The 21,961-nt window shown below is 37.8% G+C and overlaps 1 protein-coding gene across 3 annotated transcripts in view; it reads right to left on the reverse strand.

Moving 5' to 3' along the window:
- Positions 1-2,031: 2,031 nt before the first annotated feature.
- BZW2 (basic leucine zipper and W2 domains 2) overlaps positions 2,032-21,961 on the reverse strand; it is a 49,384-nt gene continuing 29,454 nt past the window's right edge. The window contains exons 6-12 of one of the 3 annotated variants that reach the window (XM_008148455.3): positions 19,895-20,030; positions 15,723-15,832; positions 12,120-12,290; positions 11,258-11,404; positions 9,839-9,977; positions 3,192-3,314; positions 2,032-2,493 (exon numbers count right to left, since the gene is read on the reverse strand). In XM_008148455.3, the coding sequence (XP_008146677.1) occupies positions 2,465-2,493; positions 3,192-3,314; positions 9,839-9,977; positions 11,258-11,404; positions 12,120-12,290; positions 15,723-15,832; positions 19,895-20,030 (855 nt within the window). In that variant the 3' untranslated portion in view covers positions 2,032-2,464. Of the gene's footprint in view, positions 2,494-3,191; positions 3,315-3,442; positions 3,754-9,838; positions 9,978-11,257; positions 11,405-12,119; positions 12,291-15,722; positions 15,833-19,894; positions 20,031-21,961 lie in introns of those variants that run through there. The other 2 variants (XR_008558176.1, XR_003620340.2) reach the window with 2 other exon arrangements.

Genomic DNA, 21,961 nt, shown 5'->3' on the forward strand with positions numbered 1-21,961 from the left:
AGTTTAGGGGCATCTCTCAGGGTGGACCTTAAAATCTACCATTTTCTAAAGTACAGAAAGCGGAGAGAGGTAACTGCCATTAGCTCGGAGCTGAGGTCAGAGATGCTGAATCAGCGGAGCCAGGACCACATTGGCTCACCCCAGGTGATTCTAAAGCCGTGCAGGACCCGACCTGTTTCCAGACTGCTGGTTTTCTTGGCTTGAAAATCCCCTACAGTTTTACAATGGGATCTGCTGAATTCCAGAAGTTTTACTCTCACATTTTTAGAGGTTAGCAGATACATTTTTGATTTATCGAAATAATATTGCCTTGGACTATGCCCCAAATAGGTATAAAATGCATTCAAAGGTATACATGCACATTCAGTAAATAAAATATTGTGTCTAAAATAGTCAAATCCTTTGACCCACATTACATTTCTTTTTTTTTTCTAAATAATTACAGGTGAACTAAGATTTAGGTAGTATTTTAAGTGGTTATTTTTAAAAGGAAAAATTATAAAATACCTTCTATTGAACAATAAAGTAATAAAGATTATGCCTCATCCATACCAAGAACAAAATGTACTTTAAAAACATGCTTTTGAAGAATATTGATATAGTAAAATGTTAAAAAGAATATTATTTAATAAAGAGCAGGATATAAAACATATAGAATGGACTTAATTTTTAAAGAATTAAGCAAATTATATTTGTAAAAATTTATCAAGATATTTCTGACATTGTCTTTTACTGCTTTCATTGTTTTAACATTAGGTGAAGATTTAAAAACTCTCCAGGAACTATTTTAGTATGTACTACACTCTGGTAGCCAGCCTCTGAAATGGCTAGCAGTATGATCGATTATCCCACCTCCTGGTATTCATACCTCCTGGAGTCCCTATCTGTGTTGTACCAGGGTTGATCAATGAGGAATAGAATATGGCAGAGATGTTCTATCATTTCCAATATAAGGTTACTAATGATGGCTTCCTTTCCTCAGACCATTCGCTGGGGGGAAGCCACCTGCTAAGACATGAAGACACCCAGGCAGCCTAAGTAGAGGACCCTGTGTTAGAGACTGAACCCTCAGGCTAGAAGTTAGCAAGGAAGGAAGGCCCATGAATCACCACTGTCAGCCCGGAGGCAGCTCCTAGAGCCTCCAGATGACAGCAGTCCCAGCCCATAGCTTGACTGCAACCAAGGGGGAGGCCCTGAGCTACAAATTACCCAGCTAAGCCACTCCTGGATTCCTGGCCCACAGAAACTATGACATAGTAAGTTTGTTGTTAAGCTGCTAAATTTGGGGATAATTTGTTACACAGCAATAGATAACTAATGTAACTACTTTTATAGCAGAAACAGTTTCTTTAAAAAAAAAAAAAGAAAACAGAGACACTGGTCTTTCAGAGAAAAGAAAGCGCTTTGGGTTTGAGGATTTACTAAGTCCTTGCTGTTTGAGTAATCGTCCCCCTCTTGGCTGCTTTCTTAAGGTCACTATCTCAAGGTCCGTTTGGAAAAATACTCTGTGCTAGAAAATGTTAAATATTTAGTATTCTATAATTGCTAAGTTTATAGATTAGAAGTAGATTTTCCAGATGTTTATTCAACAGCAGTGCCGGTTTTAAAAACTTTTGCTTAAACTGTAGAAATTTATATTGTCATCAAAAATAATTTGACAACAGAATATAGGAAAAAAAGTAGATATGGACGCTAAAGATGGGAAATTTAGTTCCGTCTCAGTCACCAACTCTATGACCTTGGTCACTTTAGAAATTATGGGGCAAAGTCAAATATCTTCCAATGCAGTAGCCTTCTTACTTTTTACTCATAACCTCCTAAAATAAAGGAAAACCCTCGTTGGCATATAAAGTTAAATATAAATACTAAAAAATATAAAACATAAAAGTTGACATACAATTGTTATAATAAATTGAATGTAATTTTCAACATTTTATCTTTAAATATATTTTTGTCAAAATATTAGCTGAAATGTCATCTGTGTAGGAGGTTATGTTAGGTAAAGAAATAAAATTTCTGAGAATATAGGCCCAGATTTTTATAAAGCCATTTATTTAAAAAAAACTGGTTTGTCAAATCACATACACAAGCAGATACACAACTACCAAAGTGGCCCTGTAATAGACACCAGTGGGGCGTTCACCACACAGTACCTGAAAAATACAGCTAAAAAAGAGGAGTCTGCTGAGTAATTCAGATTCCTACTGGACTCCTGGTTGAATGGCTTTAAGTTAGCATATAGTGAGTGAGAGGTAGAGTCCCAAGTATAATAGCTGATGCCTCAGGGCTCCATTTAAAAACAAAACAAAAACAAAAACCATTTGCCCCCTCTGCACAAGGGAAACCTATCCTATTTTTTTTTTTTTCCTTTGTGAAAACAAGCCACGTTTCTCTTCTCCAATGGTTCAGCATTCCCAATCCAAGTGTTGTGTGATGACCTAGGCATTTGTGCTTCTCCGGCCATCTAATTGTCCTCACCTTCCGATTCAGATTCTAGGAGAGAAGAAAGGAAAGTCACGATTGTTGTTGATTTCTTTCTTTTAAATAAGGCCAGGAGAGTCTCTACTTCACTTCTCTCCCCTCCCCGCTCCTCACTCCCAAGACATTGTTGTCCCCGTATCCATTTTCTAAGTAAGATAGTTAGATATTGAGGGCAGGTAGCAAACTTTTGTTCCCTTTGCTTTGAAATGAACTTGGCCTTTCTAAAAATGCAATATCCTTCCTTATCAATACTTTTAGAGAATATAACTACTTTTATTTTTTAAAAATCACCTAAAATAAACTTTTCATTCTTCGTTGCATTTAATCTCATACATTATCCTTACAATTTGTGTTCCCATTTCAAATATCAGTCAACTGGTAAAGGTGCTTATAAAAGTCTATATAATCCCATAATGTGTGATTAAAACAAATGTATAGTTTTCCCTTTCTGATCTAATTATTTCTTCCTCTTTGTTCTCCATTAGAGTGGATAATTTAAGAGGGCCGTTTCGTTTTTTGCCGTGTAGAAATTTTCATTGCCTTGATTCAGAAACAAAGGCTAAGATGTAGGCTGAGTGTTTGATATGGAAGACACTTCAAGAACTTTAGTTTTAGGAAAGCAAGAACAATCTGTGGAAGACCAGCTGTCTTGAATTATAAGGAGAAAGCATTTGCTAAATGGCCACCGAAGTTGTTAAATGGAATCATACCTTCTTCTGCGTTTTGCAACCACTCAACAAATTTCTTCATCTGGTCAAGAAAAACACTTTTGCCTTTGGCCACGTGTGCTTCTTTGTACCATTTCAATATCGCTTCTTCACTCAGCACATCAGCTGCGATTTCAAATCAAAGATTTCAGTTACTACACAAATGTCATGTTTTAAAGCAACTTCCTGTCATATACTTTAATAGAAAGCAATCACTTTAACATTGAACGCTCTGTTATAAAAAAAATCCATACCTGAAACTTACTAGAAGACTGGAACCAAGCTCATTTCCATATAGAACATATTTTGGCATTTTAGCTTAGTAAGTAGTGATGATGATGATACCTCTCATCAGTCATGATTAATGCAGGCCTATATGCAAGTCACACTGGGACTTGGAAACCTCTTAAAGTCCAAATTTGCTGGTAGGAAACAGTGTAGATATTTTGTGATTTTGCAAATGACTCAGCAATGTCAGCATCTCAGAACACTCTGTGTCCTGCCAACTTCAAACAGATCTTGATTAAGCAGCAACCTCAATGACTGGACTTTTAAGGGGGATTTACTATTTTAGGAGAAAAGAAGGGCAAATAAAAAAATGTAGACAGGATGCAATAATGATATTAATAATTAGATATAAAGATGAGCTTCCTAGGTGTATCATGGGACCAATACACACATAACCCAAAGTTCTACACTCACCCTATCGCTAAATTACTAATTGATTTTCCTACAGCATCATATTCTACACTGCAATAGTAATGTTTTCCTTGTACTCTATTAAGAGAAAAACAGAGACATATTAGACCAACTTTCTACAGGTTTCTAACAAAAAGTATCATCTATTACCTATCAATTACCTAAAACTCTAAATTACACAAATATGCCTTGATACCATCAAGTTATGGTTAATTTAGAAAAATGTAATGTTAAGAATGGGAAGGGGAATATCAAAATAATAGCATATATACATTACCAATGATCTAATGAGATGGTTTTGGGGATTTGAGTGGGAAATGAGATGTAAAGCCAATAAATAGGATTTATTATTGTCCCCGATACCTATCCAATCCATTACAATACTGATAAATCACTCTAATAATGTATTTGCAGTCAAAATATGATTTTAGCTTATGAAAACAAGAGAAATGATTTGATAATTTTTATTTAAAATATCACTGACCTTTTTATAACATAACCTTATTTTTCTAAATTAATAATTGGCTTTTGTATTTAACTGAGGAAATCAAATTGGCTAAAAATGCACACAATTGGTCTTAAGACAATATAAGGTTTTTATTTATTTTAATAATTAAATATACTACATTTTGGGAAGGAAAGAGGAAGTCTGGATATAAAAACTGGATATAAAAGATTGAATCAGGAATCCTGTAGAATTACTCTTAGCTTCTACTCTTTTAGCTTCTTCTGTTCCCAGCTCCACATCCTCCACTCACAATGATGAGAAAACTTCCCCACCCACTTTCCATCAAAACCTAGTTTTTCTAGAGGCAAGGAAAAGGTAGTTTACAGCCTGTGGAAGTGACTTGTTACTGTGCAAGAATGCTTTACAGAGATTTTCCAACTACTTAGCTTAAACATGGATTTAAAGTCTCTTATATAATCTATCTCTCTGACATCTTTAAGATGCTGGATTTAGAACAGCCATCTCCCAATTGTTTGGATCATGCTCCCCTATGAGACAGTTTTGAGCATGTACACCCAACATACGTATATTTTTCAGTTTGTAAACTGTATGTATGTCCTATAGAACTATTATTAATGTCATAAAACAAAAAATAGAATAAAAAATGTGGCAAACATGTAAAGGGACATTCTATTTTTTCTCCTCACTTTAACGCATCTGATACAATGTATATGTTGGAAAGCTGGTTAAGACTGTAGTTTAGTGATAGTATTTGGGGATTTCCTTCTGAAGTTCAGAGCTCATTCCTGTGTTTTACTGCCCCCCAGAGGCTGAAAGAGGCCATGCATCTACTAAAACTTGTCAAGGACAATTGTGAAAAGGACACTCAATGGTAAGTAAAACTTACCAGATGTATTTATTGTCCATTAAAAATCAGACAGACTGTGTGAAGTTGAGTTTGTAGAAGAACCTAAGTTAGTAATAAATACTTGCTGCTAGACTAAATTTCTAGTATCTGGGAATAAATAATAAACACGGGACAGAAGCAATCACACAGGGCAACTTATGAGGCAAAGCATGAACTTCATTTAAGAAGAAATTCAACTTTTGTTTAGTGAAAAGTCTAATCAAAAAGGAAGGAAACTCCTTGAGAATGAAAAAAAAAATGCAGATTTTTTTTTCCCTCTAAGGAAGAGTGGAGAAGATTCAATTAAAATTGGAGACTAGAGGATTATGCTAAGTGAAATAAGCCAGTTAGAGAAAGACAAGTATCACATTATCTCACTCATATGTGGAATCTAATGAACAAAATAAACTGATGGACAAAATAGATCCAGAAACACAGAAGCATGGAACAGACTGATGAATCTCAGAGGGAGAGGGAAGGCAGGGGTAGTGGGAAGAGATCAACCAAAGAACTTCTATACATATATGTGTAACCCAGGGACACAGACAATAGGGTGGTGGAGGCCTGGGGTGGGGGCAGGCTAAAGGGGCCAATGGGGAAAAAGGGGGGCATATGTAATACCTTCAACAATAAAGATTTAAAAAATAAAATAAAATTGGGATACTATAAAGTCTTTATTAGGATCTCCCAGAAATGCCTACTAAGAATATGTATCAATAGAAGTACTAAGAAAGACATTATCCAACTGCAGAGTTCCCTGAGATTAAAATACATTTCTCTCCTATCCAGACAGCTTCTTCATCATCTGTGGGAATATAGCTAACCGTCCCCCTCACCCCCCTGCCCTCTCCCAGCCCTTTCCTTTCCCTCCAAATTAGCTTCACCTGTGAGCTGGGTGCCCTTTTCGAGGGCATCCCACCACTCCTCAGCATCCTTATTTCAGCAACTGACATGCTGACTCTAGATCCTGGCTTTCTTCTACACTGAAATTCAGGAAGTCAGGGACTATTTAATTTCCAGCATTTGACATAACAACTGTCAAACTGTCATCTAGGATTACATTCAATCCATGTGTAATGGACAAATTCATTCACTTCAGAAAAACTAAGTAATTCTCAATCTACAGTTATAATTTAAATTTTAGGTTTTCATTAGGATCAAAGAGACAACATTGTAAAAGTGGTTTGAGATTTGCAAAGCTTTAGGCAACATTAGTTATTTAGATATTAAAGTTGAATACTACATCATTTAGAACTCAGGAAATACAGGAATTTTATTAGAGATGCCACACTGGGACAAAGTAAAAAATAATTTATTTTAAGAATGCTGGAAATATATGCTGAGAAGGCCACTCACCTTTCTTTAGAACAAGAACAAGAAACATTTTAGGAAAATTTGCTTGAAGGACAGAATTTAACCTAAGAAATTTCTGCACATAATAAAACCCACAATAGAAATAACAGTCCTTGGGAAGTTGGTATTCTACTTTTCAGACCTCCATGCTGAGACTAGGGTACTTAGCTTCAAAAAGGAAGAGAAATTATTATTTAAAGTGAATAATGTGATGTTTGAAAATTAATGATAAATTTACTATTTTTCCTTAGTGTCTCAGAAATATAAAAATCCAGGTTTTAATACAGAAAGTGAATTTTTCACTAAATGGCCAATTACCATTTTTTTCTTTCATTGCTGAAAAGCATTATTGTAGTTTTTTACACTTTTATTACACTGTTATTTATATAAAATATTTAAAAATATTTCAATAATGACATTCATTAAAATAACTAGGTTTGTCAAAGGGGACATGAGTAACCACATCCTCAACTATCTGTTGTCCTCTTGCTCTGGATTTATGGGGAAGGTGAGAGAGAGGGGGCGGGGTTTGGAGTGTGTATTTATGCGTACATTAGACTGCATGCATAAATCTGAAAATTATGCAATTAGCTAAAAAAATAGAAAAGAAGAAAGAATTTTCATAATTTTAAAACTTGCATTGAAGCAAAGATGTTCCTTATAATAAATAAAAGGAATCCATATCACTAGAGCAAACAGACACAGTTTGGTAATTGTAAAGTGTACATGTGTGCATGGAATTAGTGGTAAGTATGATCTTAAATGTGTTACCATTAGTTCATGGGAATTTATTCCTTTGGCATCAAACACCTTTTAGGTGGTGGTCCAAGACCAATGTGACAGTACCACCAGGCAATCGAGTAAAATGCGAATTCTCAAACCTAACCCAGGACTTAGGGGATCAGAACTCCTGAAGGTCTGGGCTTTTAGCAAGCTCCCCATGTGATTCATTTGCAAATCAGAGCTGGGAAAGGAGTGTTTAATGCATCATCAAGCATTTCTAGACTTACAAAACACATACAAAAAGCATCCAAATCCTTATAAAAGCAAATAGAAATATATGTCTCTTGGTGCCTAAGTGTTCGTGGGATGAAATAAGGTCAGAGTAAAAACCGCCACTCAAATAAGGTAAGAAGGTAAACACAGTAGCTTTCTTAGCAGTGGTATGGAACAATCACTCCTGGGGCTCCTGCTCTCAGGAGAAAACGTGTAAACATTTCATGCAGACAGCAGACTGCATAAATCTCAAAATTATGCAATTACCTAAAAAAAATGACATTCAGTTTAAACACCTCAGTGAGATACTTAAGTTTCCTGATTTCATTTCCAAAAGTAACTAGGCAAAAATAAAATGATGTTAACACTTACCTTCCTGTGTTCCCTTGGGCCTGCTCATACTTGTCACAGACCTTACTAACTTTAGATTACTTAAAAGGAGTACAATGGGGAAGGATGTTGGCATTAACGGTTAAAATGAGAAATCTGAAGACGAACTGTAGAAGCTCATATGGGTGGAGGATAGACTATTCCATGAGGCCACTGTCTGTCCTGTGAGATGGACCCAGGCCAGAACTGAGACTGCTTACGACAACCCCCCCACCTTAGAGACGGTTGGATCATACTCAATGTTCATTCTGCCAACAACTCAGTCCCCTCCACCACTTCCTGCAATGTGCTGGTCCCTGGAACGGGCCCATGCCCAATTCCCTGACCTGGTCAAGCAGGTAATTACCTGTACCTGGTAGCACTCAGTACTAGTACCCAAGACCATCCTCCCCTTTCCCTATATGATTCTTTGGTAGCATTCACGTATTAATACTATTCCCCGCCCCCCCGGAATCCTATATAATTCCTTGATGCCTGCCAAGTGGCAGGGAGGAAACCCACTTCACTTGCAGCTGCCCAGGACTCACCTCCTAGGGAAGTTTCCCCTAATAAACTCTGTTAATTACCAGCCTGGAGTGGCCTGCCTCTTTCTCCAGTCTTCCCCTGCCCTCTGCTTATGAAGGGAGATTCTCAGTCTTGGGGCTTTTTCCCTGGGTCTGTGTGTACTAACAATATGCAACCTAGAGGTCTTACTGATAAAAAGTAGTTTGTTTATTCTGTTGTAAATTAAATACAACAATAAAATTAGGTGTTTCTATAGATGAGGCTCAACAACTATGTCTAAGTTTAAAAAATTTTGGTTAGAGAAACTGGTTGGTGGGGTTAGCAATTAAACAGCAAGAAAGAAAAATGTGTGCTTAGGCTACTAGTTTATAAACAGTTTGATTTTTTTCTATAGCGGGAAATACTGACCATCCATAAAGCCAACGTAGAACCCATCTCTACCAGTTTGGAAAAGGAGCCAGCAGTGACAGTGGGGACAGAATGCCCACTGGGTGGGGGGGCCCTGCTTCTCTTTCTTGGCTGCGGGTACCATAGGTGGGCTGGTAACATGAGCTGCAGGTTTGGTTCTCATGGGTCACCCTGGGTAACATTTAAGCCTTCATTTCAAGACATTGTTATCTCATGACAACATCCCAGAGGACCTAATTCAGATCTGGCCAGAGAAAAACATCAACTCCTGAACTTCAAATGGGACTTGCCAGTTATCACATTCTTCTCCTGATAAAACTACATAAACACAGACCAAAGGATAGTCCAGGATCATTTTTATATGCTGTTGGTAACTGAAATTGGTTAAAACCCTAGTATAATAGCATTCATTTATTAAAGGCAGTGCCAGTTGTCATGGCAACCTAATCCTTAAAAATACAATGAAAAGAACAGTAAATGTGAATATCTAAAAATAGCCATTTCCTTGGAAAATAGGAGAATAGCTGGGACAAATAAGTAAAATAGAAAGTAAAAGGGCTAATTATTTCAGTAATTTTAAAGTCAGCTTTATGGTATCTGAAATGGTCTGAATATAACTTAACATTTTGATAATCACTGTTATTAGAGTTAATCCTTGTAATTAAAAAACAGACCTAATTACTTTATGTAATTAATTCCCCCTGCCCCCATAATAACCAGTTCATCGCCAGTTCCACCAATGAGAATAGGGCCTGACTGGGCTGGTTCCTAAGGGCAGCATATATAGCATTTGCATCTTCTCTCTACACACAATGTGGCTGCCTCACTAAAACTTGCCAAGATTAGTGTAATCCCCATGCTGCCCTCTGCCTGACCCCCTGCTCCACAGCGCAAAGAACTGCAACAGAACTGGGCACACAGCGGTGGACCCACGTGGACGGATACCTTTATAAAAGAGAACCACGATCTTCTGAAACGCCTTCATGAAGTGGATGTTGTCGTAACAGTACTCCTGGACCTTCTGCAGGAGGATCAGCTCGGACTGGCCTTGGGAGCTGAACACGGCCAGCAGGGGAGCGTATTGCTGCAGGAGGAGTGGGAGTGAAGACATTAACTTTCCTGGGAGGTACAGGCTGGACACACTTGAATCACAACAGTAACCTGGAGAGTTGCTTAGAAAACATTCAGTTTTTGGATTATCTTCTTATTACATTGTGTCGGATCAAAATGAATTTTTTATCCCGGCATCTTATCAGCTTTCTCTCAGTGTACCTACCAAAGGGAGACAAATGTGAACTTCTGATGATAAATGCTGTGCTACTATGTCTGTCTATTGAATATTGTGAAAATGAGACAAGGAATGAGGCTCTCCTTCCCGACGTTCAGACCCCCTCCCAGGTCATCTTTATGGTTTTGTTCATATTGCTCCCTCTGCCTCAGCTTCCTTGGCTTGAGTCGCTGACGGACAGCCATTGTGTCCTCTAAGACCCACTCAGTTCAACAGTCACCTCCTCCCAGGAGCCGTCCCCGGTCAATGGAACCTGCAGTTTCCTCACTGCTCTGCTCTCACACACTGGGAGCTATCTCTAATTTCTATCCCAACCTAGATACTCGGTAGTCTTTCACTTCCCAACTCAAGTATCAACTCTGAAGGCAGATCTAAGTCTCCCACTTTTCTTAACCTTTTGCACTTGGATGTTGAGTGTGACTCGACACGGTTAGCATCGGTAGCAGCTCTTTTTATACTCTTTGACTGTATCAATAATTTGAAATATAAAAAAATCTAAATAAATAAGTTTGTATGAAAAGAAACTCCAGTTTTTTATTCTACTGCTGCGCTTTGTAAAATCTGGGGTATTTAAAAAATTAAATCCCGAGAATAAAGGAATCGAGAAAAAAGCAAGCGAGTGCAAAGGGTTAATAGTTTTATAGTGAGAAGACAATTCACAGAAGTAAAAACATAGGTATCCATGCACAAAAGATATATACTAGTAATTTACAGAGTCAGCTGATTTCTTCCACCAGATACTTTTCAAATTCTAACGTTAATTTGTAGTTTACTTAAATAAAAAGATTCACTAAGAATTTCCCTTGTGTAGAACAGAAAGAAAACCAATAGACAGTATTCCTCTTTAACTTGAAATACTGAATGACTATTCTGTGGATTTTCGAACATTGTTTCTAGTAAAAACTTACCCTTAGGTATTTCATAGGCTCATACCTGAAACATTTTAGGTAGTGGAGAATTTGAGAAGAAAAAAATTAGGAGCTGTATGTTTGGCCTGAGTCTGGGTGAATGAGGCTGGAACCTCACACGCTACACTTGGCCCAGAGCAGAGACTGCCCCTTATGCAGACCCCGTACCTTCAGGTGCTTGAGGGCCTGCTCCGCAACGAGTTCTTCCTTCTTGTTCCACTCCACAGCATTCATGATGCAGGTCCACAGCAGGCCTATCACGGCTGTTTCCGGGAGGTCATTCCTCTTCATTTCTTCTTTCACATAGAGCACCACCTACACGTCACAGAAAAGGGAGGCGTCAGAATAACAGGCAGATGGGGAGTTCCCGCTCACCGTCCTGGTGAGGGAAAGTTTGGGCAAACATTCTACTCAGTCCCTCCCTTCCTGGTACTTATTGTCAGATTATAACAGGGACAGAAAACACGATGTTTTGTTTTCAGAGCAGATTTATTTTTAGTCCAAAAATTAATAGGCCTGGCTCTGGCCAGGAGCTGCTGGACAGCGGAGAACAAGAGAGCATCTCTGCTTCCAGGAGGGACGCTTTTCCATGCAGGGGTCTCCAGGGGCCCAGCAGAGCAGGGCTCACCTGAGCCAGTCTGACTTCCTGGAGATTTGACCCTCACCTTTAAACTCTTAACGGATAATATCTTGGGTTTAAATAAGGCTGTTGTCCACAATTATTCTTTAGTTATTACTTTTGATGATCTCATGCCCCATCTCAGTGAAATGTTAATTTGTAAATAAGTTATACAGCGCAAAGGCTATTTTTATACGATACGTATCAATGCAGCACCACTCGGCACATTATTTTCCCCTAAGAATTAAGTTTAAATTGTGTACATTTATCCTCAAGTCCCACAGTATGAAATATGGGTCTGCCTAACTTAATTGCATAAAGGTCCCGTTAAGGAAGGTGAAGCTTGTGCCACGCGGTCTGCGTTACCCCTCGGCTCAGGGTGTTAGGAGTGACGGCGGCCGGGTTTCTCACCTCCTTGATCGGGCATTCCTGAGACAGGCGCTCCTGCAGCTCCTTCTGCAGCTCCTTCCTGGTGCCCAGGGACTGCTGCACTCGCAGGAAGTCGGAGAGCTCCTTCAGTCCCGCGTCGGTGAAGTACTTAGCAAAGTGATCCACACTCTGTCTGTTAACGGGAAAGAGTTCCTGAAGGAGAAGAGAGGCTGTTATGCAACAAGCTATTCAAATTTCAGCAAACACAGAGGACAACATTCTAATATGAAAACAGCACTTATCTCCTATTTTGGAGGAAAGGACAAAGACTGATTTTAAAAAGAATAAATGTCAGGTATATTTTTCTTCAGTACTTGCTAAGCACGTTCTAAAATTAGGTAGTTTTTCAAAGAAAGAGAAAAATAGCTAAGCAACTTAGATAAACTAGCTTCACTCATTTTGACCATTATTTATTTTTCTTTTACTTTAATCAAAGTATAGCATTTGTAAATACAGAACTAAACTTGCTAACTAAAATGAACATCAGAAAACTTTGAATATTTGGATTGTTTTAAAGTAACAAGAAAAAGATTGAAATCATTAGGTAGCCAGCCACAAGGTGTCCTTAACTATGGATAGACAGGTCAGTTTTAATAATGCTGAGATGATTTGAGATAACATTAGAAAATGACATTGACTATTGCCATCTCAAGGACCTCTATTCACATTCTGAGAAAATGCTATTGTTCTAAAACTAGAGGCCCGATGCATGAAATTCATGCAAGGGCGTTGGCCCTGGCCCCCGCCCGCCGCCACTGTGGCCAGAGGCCTCGGCCTCGGCCCCCGCCTGCTGCAACTTTGTCTGGAAGGAAGGACATCCAGAAGGACATTCGGTCTAATTAGCATATTATACTTTTATTATTATATCTACTAGCTTGGGGACTAAAGAGAATTTTGTTAAATCTGTTAATGACAGTGGCTCTCATATTCATGGCAAATCTAATCTAAACCCACTCTAGCAACTTTTCAGTTCATTACATAATTTTGTTGGAAATTTTAAAAAGAGCAATGATACCATTGCCACTCTTATTTTTACCTCATTTCCATTTTACCTTACACAGCTTGGCAGTCTCAGTAACACTTAGTCATGTTCTAATCCTGTGTGACTTTAACACCCAACTAAGAAATTCAGGCAATTTTCAAAGTTCTCACATTTTTCAGACTGATGCAGTCTAAAAATTAGATCTAAACCTTTATGTTGGTTTGATTTGCATATATATGGTCAATGGCTATATGGCTCCAATAAACATCTCAGTAGAAAGATCTGGACTGTCTCCATGTATAGGGACACAAACAGATGGCTTCTAAGTTATGGCTCAAGTTTCAATATTTTAATATCATCATTCCATAGTTTCCCTTGTTGAGTCATGAGTTTCAAAATGTTAGGACAGAGTTGGTGGGAACAATTATCAAGCACGCATTCATGTTAAAGCAAACATTTCATACCAGACTGAAATTTTGTCACTGACATCTGTGCTAACATTAAAAAAGTCTTCCAAATTTGGGGGCAGGGGACTAATTTGTTTTGAATTTCTGCTATGAATCAAGATGGGGTGGGTCTGTTGCTCATAACTGTGTAAAGTTGAAATTTTTATAGATGACAAATTGAGCCAACAAGATTAAGCAGTTTGACTCAGATTATGCAGCCAGAAATATTTAAGGACAGAGCTGTGTGACCTTAAAAATCAATACTTATTCCATTATTCTGCGCTGGAACTTAATATTGCATTTAGAAAGAATGCAACTGAGAAATCTGATCTAAAATTATGTTCAGAACAATATGTCACCAAACATATTACTCATGGTTTATATATGAACTATACCCAAAGTCCTCATGAATGTTACATAATACATTGAAAATTATCATTCAGATTAAACTGAGGCAAAATCTGTCTAAATCGTATCATGACATTTACTGTAGCCTGGTCTACTGTAGCCTTGCTCTTGAGTCTATTCTCAGTGCAACAGTCAGAATCACCCTGTTAGTACCCTAAATTGGTGGTCGCCAACCTTTCGGACCTCACGGACCACCAGCGGTCCATGGACCATCGGTTGGCGACCGCTGCCCTACATCACACCATGCACAAATCTACAGAGAATTCTTCAAAGGATTCCTATTTTTTCAGAATAAAAGCCAAAGTCCCTGGATGACATGGGCTCTGATACTCCTCTGAGCTGATCTCCTATGCTCTAGCCCTTACCAAATGCTCTTGCAGTCTCCAGCATGCCATGCCTCAAAGACTCCTATTTACAGAGATTTACCCCAAGTCTCTCAAGTAGGTCCCACGAGGGCAAGGAACTTTCTATCCTGTTCTCTGCTGGCTGCATTGGCCCAGAGCAGGCACTCATGCTGAATAAAATCTGTCAGTGGCAGAAATTAACTGGAAATTAACTAGAAACTTAAATGTTCTTTTCTATCATATTTTAAAGACACAAGTAGGGCTATTTTAAGGCAGATTTCAAGAGACAAGGGAATTTTTTAGTCATTAGAAATGCAATGAGACAGTTTTAGAATTATTCCATGAATTGGTACCTTTGCATGCTAGAATACATTGGAAGAGAAAACCAGCTAAGAGACTAGGTAAGGAGAAGATGGCTGGGGTGTCTTTTAATTTTAGACTTTGTCCTAAAATTGTAAAAGCAATTTCACTTGTAGAAATCTGTCATTTGCACAGCTGTTGCTTCTAGCAGAAAGATTATAAATAATAGGGAGCAGATAGAAATTAGGAGGACAAAATATTGTTCTTGACTTTTTTTGGAGGAAAAATATAAAGACAGAGAAATCTATAATAAAAAAAGCATAATATGCTAATTAGACCAGACATCCTTCTGGATAACCTTCCAGACGAAGCCAGGGCTGCGAGGGCCAAGGCAAGCCGCCATGGCTGCAACGGGCTGCGACTGATGGGTGGCTGTGGCGGGTGGGCGGGGCCTCCCTCTTCGAGGGAAGCCTGGGTCCAGCCTGCCTGAGGCTCGAGGGAAGCCAGTGCCAGCAGCTGGGGAAGGAAGGCCTACTCTTGCACGAATTTTGTGCATCAGGCCTCTAGTGAAAGTATAATCAACTAATTATGATAATGGGAGCTTTGAATGAACTACAGTGAACTTGTTTGCTTGCTTAAACAGCTTAGTATTTCCAACGGCTCTTGGTATAAACAAGGACCGTTGTTTAAATTTTTATTTTGTCAACACAACGACATCCATTTCAGATAGGTGTTATTCAACTCTAACCCAACATATCACAAATGTGTACATAGGTGGGCTCAATGGGACTGTACTATAGGAAAAATTCAAATTTCTATAGTTACTAGTTAAAAAAGAAAGTGTTAGTTCTGATAAATGTTAACACTATGTCAACACAATTCCAAATTTGAAAGTTTGTTTTCTTTGAGTCTTTAATTTAATCATTTCCTTCATAAAAGAAAGATTAAATTGGAATTAGTTTCCATCTACCATAACACAGAAATGAGAGGAACCATGCTCCCACTCAGCACAGACCAGGCCTCTCGGTCATGCACTATACTGCAGATGCTGCCAGGCCGTGCTGGGGGAGGAAGCAGGCAACACCTTTGTCCAGATAAGACTTACAAGCAGCCTCTTGTCTAAGTTGGCTTTTCTCAAAGAAGAGGTAACAGAGTTGGCATCTTTTTCTGCCATCCAGGCTTTAAAAAGCTTGACAGCAAATGAGGCCGCAATGCCTGTTTAAAAAAAGAGAGAGTTTAGTTGCTTTTATAAGTAAAACCCCTTGTGATGATGGTCAAGGCAACATTTCTCATCAGGATTCTGGAAATGAATAAATAACTCCAAGACTTGACTTGGTACAAAGGAAACATGGATACATTTCTAGGCACAGTGCCATTCAGTGCTAAAAAGGGAACTTTTTCATTTTTGAATACTTTAAAAAAGTTACAATATTTTTCGAAGTTGGACTTCCTAATTCCAATCTAGTATAACTATAAATTATTTATTTTTGGTCAAAACCAGACTTAAAACCAAGTACTTCCTAAGTGTTTTTGTCTGTATATATCACCCTGTGGTTCACCAATATTTCATGTTTATAACAGTGATCCTGAGGTACAACAAATAAATCATGAGACATAAAATTAAAATGTCAACATATCAACTAATCTGCTGATGACACCAGTAAAAGAGAATTAGCAGCAGCAGATACAAATAGAGCTATAAACATGCATCATTTACAATTGTACTTTTTGTAAAAAGCATTTAAAAATATTCATGAATTTTCACAGCCAGTGTTGCTCAGTGGTGAGTGTTGCCCCATGAACCAAGAGGTCCCGGTTAATTTCCAGTCAGGGAACATGCCTAGGTTTTGGGCTCAGTCCCCAGTGAGGGTGTGCAGGAAGCAGCAGATCAATGTCTCTTTCACTGATGTTTCTATCTTTCTATCCCTCTCCCTTCTCTCTCTAAAATCAATTTAAAAATATTCATGAATTAAGCTATAAAAATATTAATGCTGTTATAAGTTGAATTCTCAATATTTTAAGATATTTCTAAAATAGCTATGTTAATCAGGAAACCAAATCTATATCCATATTTAAATTGGGATTTATTTCCTAATATAAACTATCAGAGATAATTAGGAGATAGCTCTTCTGTGAAAACTTCAAATTTCTAAATCAATGTTCCTTTTTTATAATGAAGAAATAAGGTGCAGTTGAAATATTAAGCTGATTTTTCTGAATTGCAGTCTTTATTATTGCTGTTGGCCTAAGCAGCCTCAATGCCCATTTGCTTAAGAGAATTCCCATTTGCTCAGGCCAGGTGACTTCTACTAATCTAAGTCCTGGCACCACCTCCTTCTGCAATGATTAGCGTAGTGACCTCAGCTTAAGCTCATCTGCCCAAGGCATCCTCCTGGCAACTACTACTGGGCTGAAACTGATCATGTGGCCAATTTCAGCCAATCAGCTGAAGGCAAGGTAACTTATTTTTTTATCCTATATCCACTGAACCTCACTGGGAAGCATGTGCCACACGTAACTGCACCAGCAGACTTCTTTTAATGACCAGGAAACCTTCCTTGGGGTGAAACTGATGCTACGGAGAGTAATGAGGAAAAATGAAGGAAAATACCCCAGTCCTAAGTGATACTGCTGTTCACCCTGAAGTCTGCTATACTTTTTTGTTGTTGTCAATCCTCATCTGAGGATATCTTTTCCATTAATTTTTTTAGAAAGAGTGGAAGGGAGGTAGGGTGGGGAGAGAAACCTTGACATGAGAGAGACGCATTGATAGGTTACCTCCCCCATGTGCCCCAACTGTGGGATCCAACCCAAAACTCTGGTATGCGGCAGACACTCTAACTACTGAGCAGCACCAGCCAGGCAAAGTCTGCCATATGTTTATGCTGATTGTTACATAAGAATTATATACTTATATACAAATTCGGGTCCTGTCTTCCAGTTACTTGCAGGTAAATACATTCAATTGCTCTATCATTTATGCAGACACTAACTTTACCAGATTTTCTTCATTTGAATAGCAGAGCAATGGAGCACCCTCCCACCCCATCCCAATTATGGCTATGACTATAATACATATCTTATAAATGGAGAATTTTATGTTCTAAACTTGTTGACATGGATTTTCAATACTTTGATTAGTTCATCAAGTCAATATAAAATTTAATATAAATGTATGCAATTAAATTGTTTAAAATGGCAGATGATGTAATCTGTGTTCTCAGTAAGAAAATAAAGTATGCTTGAAACCAGGAGTCCAACATCTAGGCTTGAACCTACAGTATAACACTGCATTAAAAGTGGCTCTTGGAAGGAAAGTTGGAGAATTATCTTTGTATTAGAGACGCTCTTGGGTGGGATGACCTGATCCCCCTTAGCCATTTGTTGGGTGAGAGACTGGCAAAAAGGTATGATTTCTTAATCCTTTCCTATTTAGTAAGCGAGTTTAATCCTTTAATTTCTAAAGATGGTGGAGTATAAAGAAAAACCATATCACTTCCATAGCAAAAGTATTTTTCTTCTCCTTCCCTACCCCCCTAACATTTTAATATAAAAAATTTCAAATATACAGAAAAGCTGAACAAATTCAACAATAAAACTCATACTCACCATCTAGATTCTAAGCTGTTAACATTTTGCCAATTTTGGTTTATCCCAGTGGTTCTCAACCTTTCTAATGCCTCAACCCTTTAATACAGTTCCTCATGTTGTGGTGACCCCCAACCATAAAATTATTTTCATTGCTACTTCATAACTGTAATTTTGCTATTGTTAATGAATTGTAATGTAAATATCTGTGTTTTCCAACGGTCTTAGGCTCTACAGCAGACCCACAGGTTGAGAACCGCTAGCAGGGTCACCTAAGACCGTCGGAAAACACAGATATTTACATTATGATTCATAACAGTAGCAAAATTACAGTTATGAAGTAGCAACAAAAATAATTTTATGGTTGGGGGTCACCACAACATGAGGAACTGTATTAAAAGGTCGCGGCATTAGAAAGGTTGAGAACCACTGGTTTATCCCATGTCTGTCCATCTATCCATGTAATAATTTACTTTTTTGATATGTTTCAAAAGAAGTTAGGTTTTTAATACAACCAGAAAGGCAATCATTTTCTGCTATAAGGGCTAAAATAATCTGATTTAATTATATTTACTGTTTACATTTTGTAGTGTTTTTCTAGTAAATTCTCTCCAGGGAACTACTTTAAAATGTTATACTATCAACAATAAAATAATCTGATTTAATTATATTTACTGTTTACATTTTGTAGTGTTTTTCTAGTAAATTCTCTCCAGGGAACTACTTTAAAATGTTATACTATCAACAATACAATTAGAGTCTGAACTGTTATAAATCTGAACTGCTTTAAGCTGAAAAATACAGAGAATCTATTCTTTCCTTGGAAACTATAAACCTTTTCACTGCAGGCATGAATGAGGCTGGATTTCACATTTATAAGAGAAAAACTTTAAGCTCTAAGAAGAAACAGATGTTTTCATAGAAACTCTTTTATTTTTAAATAACCCTTTGTTTTGTGTTCTATTATAACTTGAAAATCATTATCCTCCTACAAAAAAAAAAAAAAGAGCCCACTTTTGTTTTATTCTATAACCAAGTAATTGTATGTCTGTCTGTCAAACTCTTAATGCCTTAACAGGAAAGCTAAGTTCTGATGCAGCCATCTGGACTTTCAAAACAAACACAATCAACGTCTTAAAAATGTGCTCAAAGTGAACATCTCAGCACAAGCTCTTGAGGTAACGGCTGAGAAGCAAGGTCCTCACCAGGGAGAGGGCAGCCTGGGGGCATTTGGGAAAGTGAAGGGGCATTTTTGGTTGTTATAATAAAGGAGGCGGGTGCTACAGGCTGGCATTTTGTGCCTGAGGGCAAAAAGGTTAAATGTCCAAGAAAGCACAAATGAGTCCTGCACAATGAAGCATTGTCCCAACAAAATATGCCAGTAGCGTGTAAGTTGAGAAAAGTGGTTTGGACCAAATTAATTTCAGGGTATTTGACGAAGACATTGAGTGTTACACCAAAAATCCTGGTTTATTACTAGTCTTTATTTGTCTTTGTTTAGATGTGCACATTTTTCATCTAATTTTCTACAATAAACATGTACAATTCTCTTATTTTTTTAAGACACGGAACATGCACATTCTCTTACACGGGGGAGGGGAGGACACTAAGAAGAGGTACTGATATTTTTCTAAATATCTGTGGCTTTCCTTCTTCATCTGACAGGTAAGAAAACATGAGGGTACTTACCTTCTTTGACTAAGTTGTCAGTGAAGAGACTGGTGAGGATGGTGGGAGGAAGGGTGCCGTTGCCTAGCAGGATCCCCGACAGCATTGCCAACTTTGTCTGCTCTGTTTCAGTAAAGGCTTTAAGGAAGAGGAGAAGCTGTGGGTCAAACAAAAGAAACCATGTCTATAAAGCAAAGGACTAATAGGCAAAGAGCACACAGAATGCACATCCACGGTACACAACTAGCAGGTCCTGTGTAAGGCATAGTCCTCACGCATTGGAAACACATGGGTATGTTTGGTTACTAATTGGATACTATGAAGAGTGACTTTATCAGGCATAGTTCCTTTCTTGCAAGTTCACTTACATATAACTATAGATAACATTCACGGGAAGGAAGAGAGACATTTGGAGAACAGTGTGAATAGTTACATAAGTAATTCACATATGACTTTTTTTTGTATGTTACATAATGAGAGTAATGTTTTCTGAAATACATTGCTGTCTTTCACATTTTCCCCCCACTTCTTTGGGTATCCCCCCCCCGCCCCCATCTACCTACTTTCTTTGGGTTCGTTAAAGCAAAACAAATAAATAAAAACTAGGAAAGAGCTTTGAAATCCAGCATATACTTTTTCTGAGTTCACAGCATACATACTCTTCAATAGAAGACTGTTGAGTGATAAGGTTCTTGCTGCTCTATTAAAAAATAACAAGATTCAAACTTGGTATTTCTTGGATCCTGCAGGTATACCACCAGCCCTGGTGATGAGCTAATGGAGGACATGCAGTCAAGAAAAGTTCCTGACAGCTAAAGAGGCTTCTGATGTGAGGTGGAAAGAGTAATTTTGGAGAGGTAATTGAAAAAGTTAACAATCCCAGAAAGGCTGCAGGGAAGCCAAGGCCCTCCTCATTCTGAACTGCAAGAATACTGAGTCTCTGGACCGCTCTCCCCTTGCTCCTGACCCCCCTCCACCTAGAGCTTTGACTGTATCCCCGGGCTATTTCCTCCGTTTCATCAGTCCTTAGGCATGCGACTCAGCTCCCCAGGGCTCAATATCACTATCCAGCCCTGCTGACTTGTTCATTACTTGGCTCCAATGAAAAGTTACTGGCACCAATATAGGCTTAAGTGCCAATGAAGTTCCATTAGTTCTGTGTGGTGGGTATGGCAATATTAATTTACTATCCCTAACAGTTAAAGGATTATTACATTACAGAGAGGTTATGTGACTCTCCAAATATTTATACCAGTATTGTGAGTAAGTGGCAGAAATGGAATCAAACCAGTCCATTTCACCTCAATTTATGCCTGTTCAAGTGTTGATGAATTAAAATGAAGTCAGCTTCTAAGTTCATAAAAAACAGGAGTGAGGGACGAGAGCATGAATGGTTAAAGCTCCAGGGAGCACCAGAAATGGGCAAGGTAAACACTGACAAAATCACAGACACTTTAGATCAATCTTGAGTAGGATTCAAGTGAATAATGTGAAATGGCTTCCAAAATAAAAATGTTAACATTACTTGTTTAAAGACATTAATATACCTACACTCATTAAAAATATTCCATTACAACAAAATGGTGCAAAAGTTAGATCATTCTTTTAAAATTAATATTCACATTGCTCAATTCTATTAATCAACATTAAATTTATATGCTGCATGTATTGCAGTAGCATTTTTATTAAAAAATAGAATACTGTGAAATATAAATCATTCTTGAAAGCATATTCATTACATGAATGAAATAATTAAGGAAGTTTTCACAGCTGAAATGAGCTAAGATAAGTAAAAACATGAGTGATGTTATTAGACAAAGCAGTAAGACGTTTAATTTATCTGAATGCTTTACATCATTTTTTCATCATATTCATTTCTCTACTTAAGCACTCATTTTTCTAAGCATCTAGCAATATAATGGATCACATGCCTTTCCATTTAAATTTTTCATATTAAAACAGTAATACTGCCAGAATAAAATCTAATAAAGAATAACATAAAAATGTAAAAAACCTCCTCTCTATTCATACTCCTTTAGAATTCACATTAACTTTGATGCATGTCCTTCCGATTTTTAAATGTATTGA

This window comes from Eptesicus fuscus, chromosome 14 (genome assembly GCF_027574615.1).
Source record: "Eptesicus fuscus isolate TK198812 chromosome 14, DD_ASM_mEF_20220401, whole genome shotgun sequence".
NCBI lineage: Eukaryota > Metazoa > Chordata > Mammalia > Chiroptera > Vespertilionidae > Eptesicus > Eptesicus fuscus.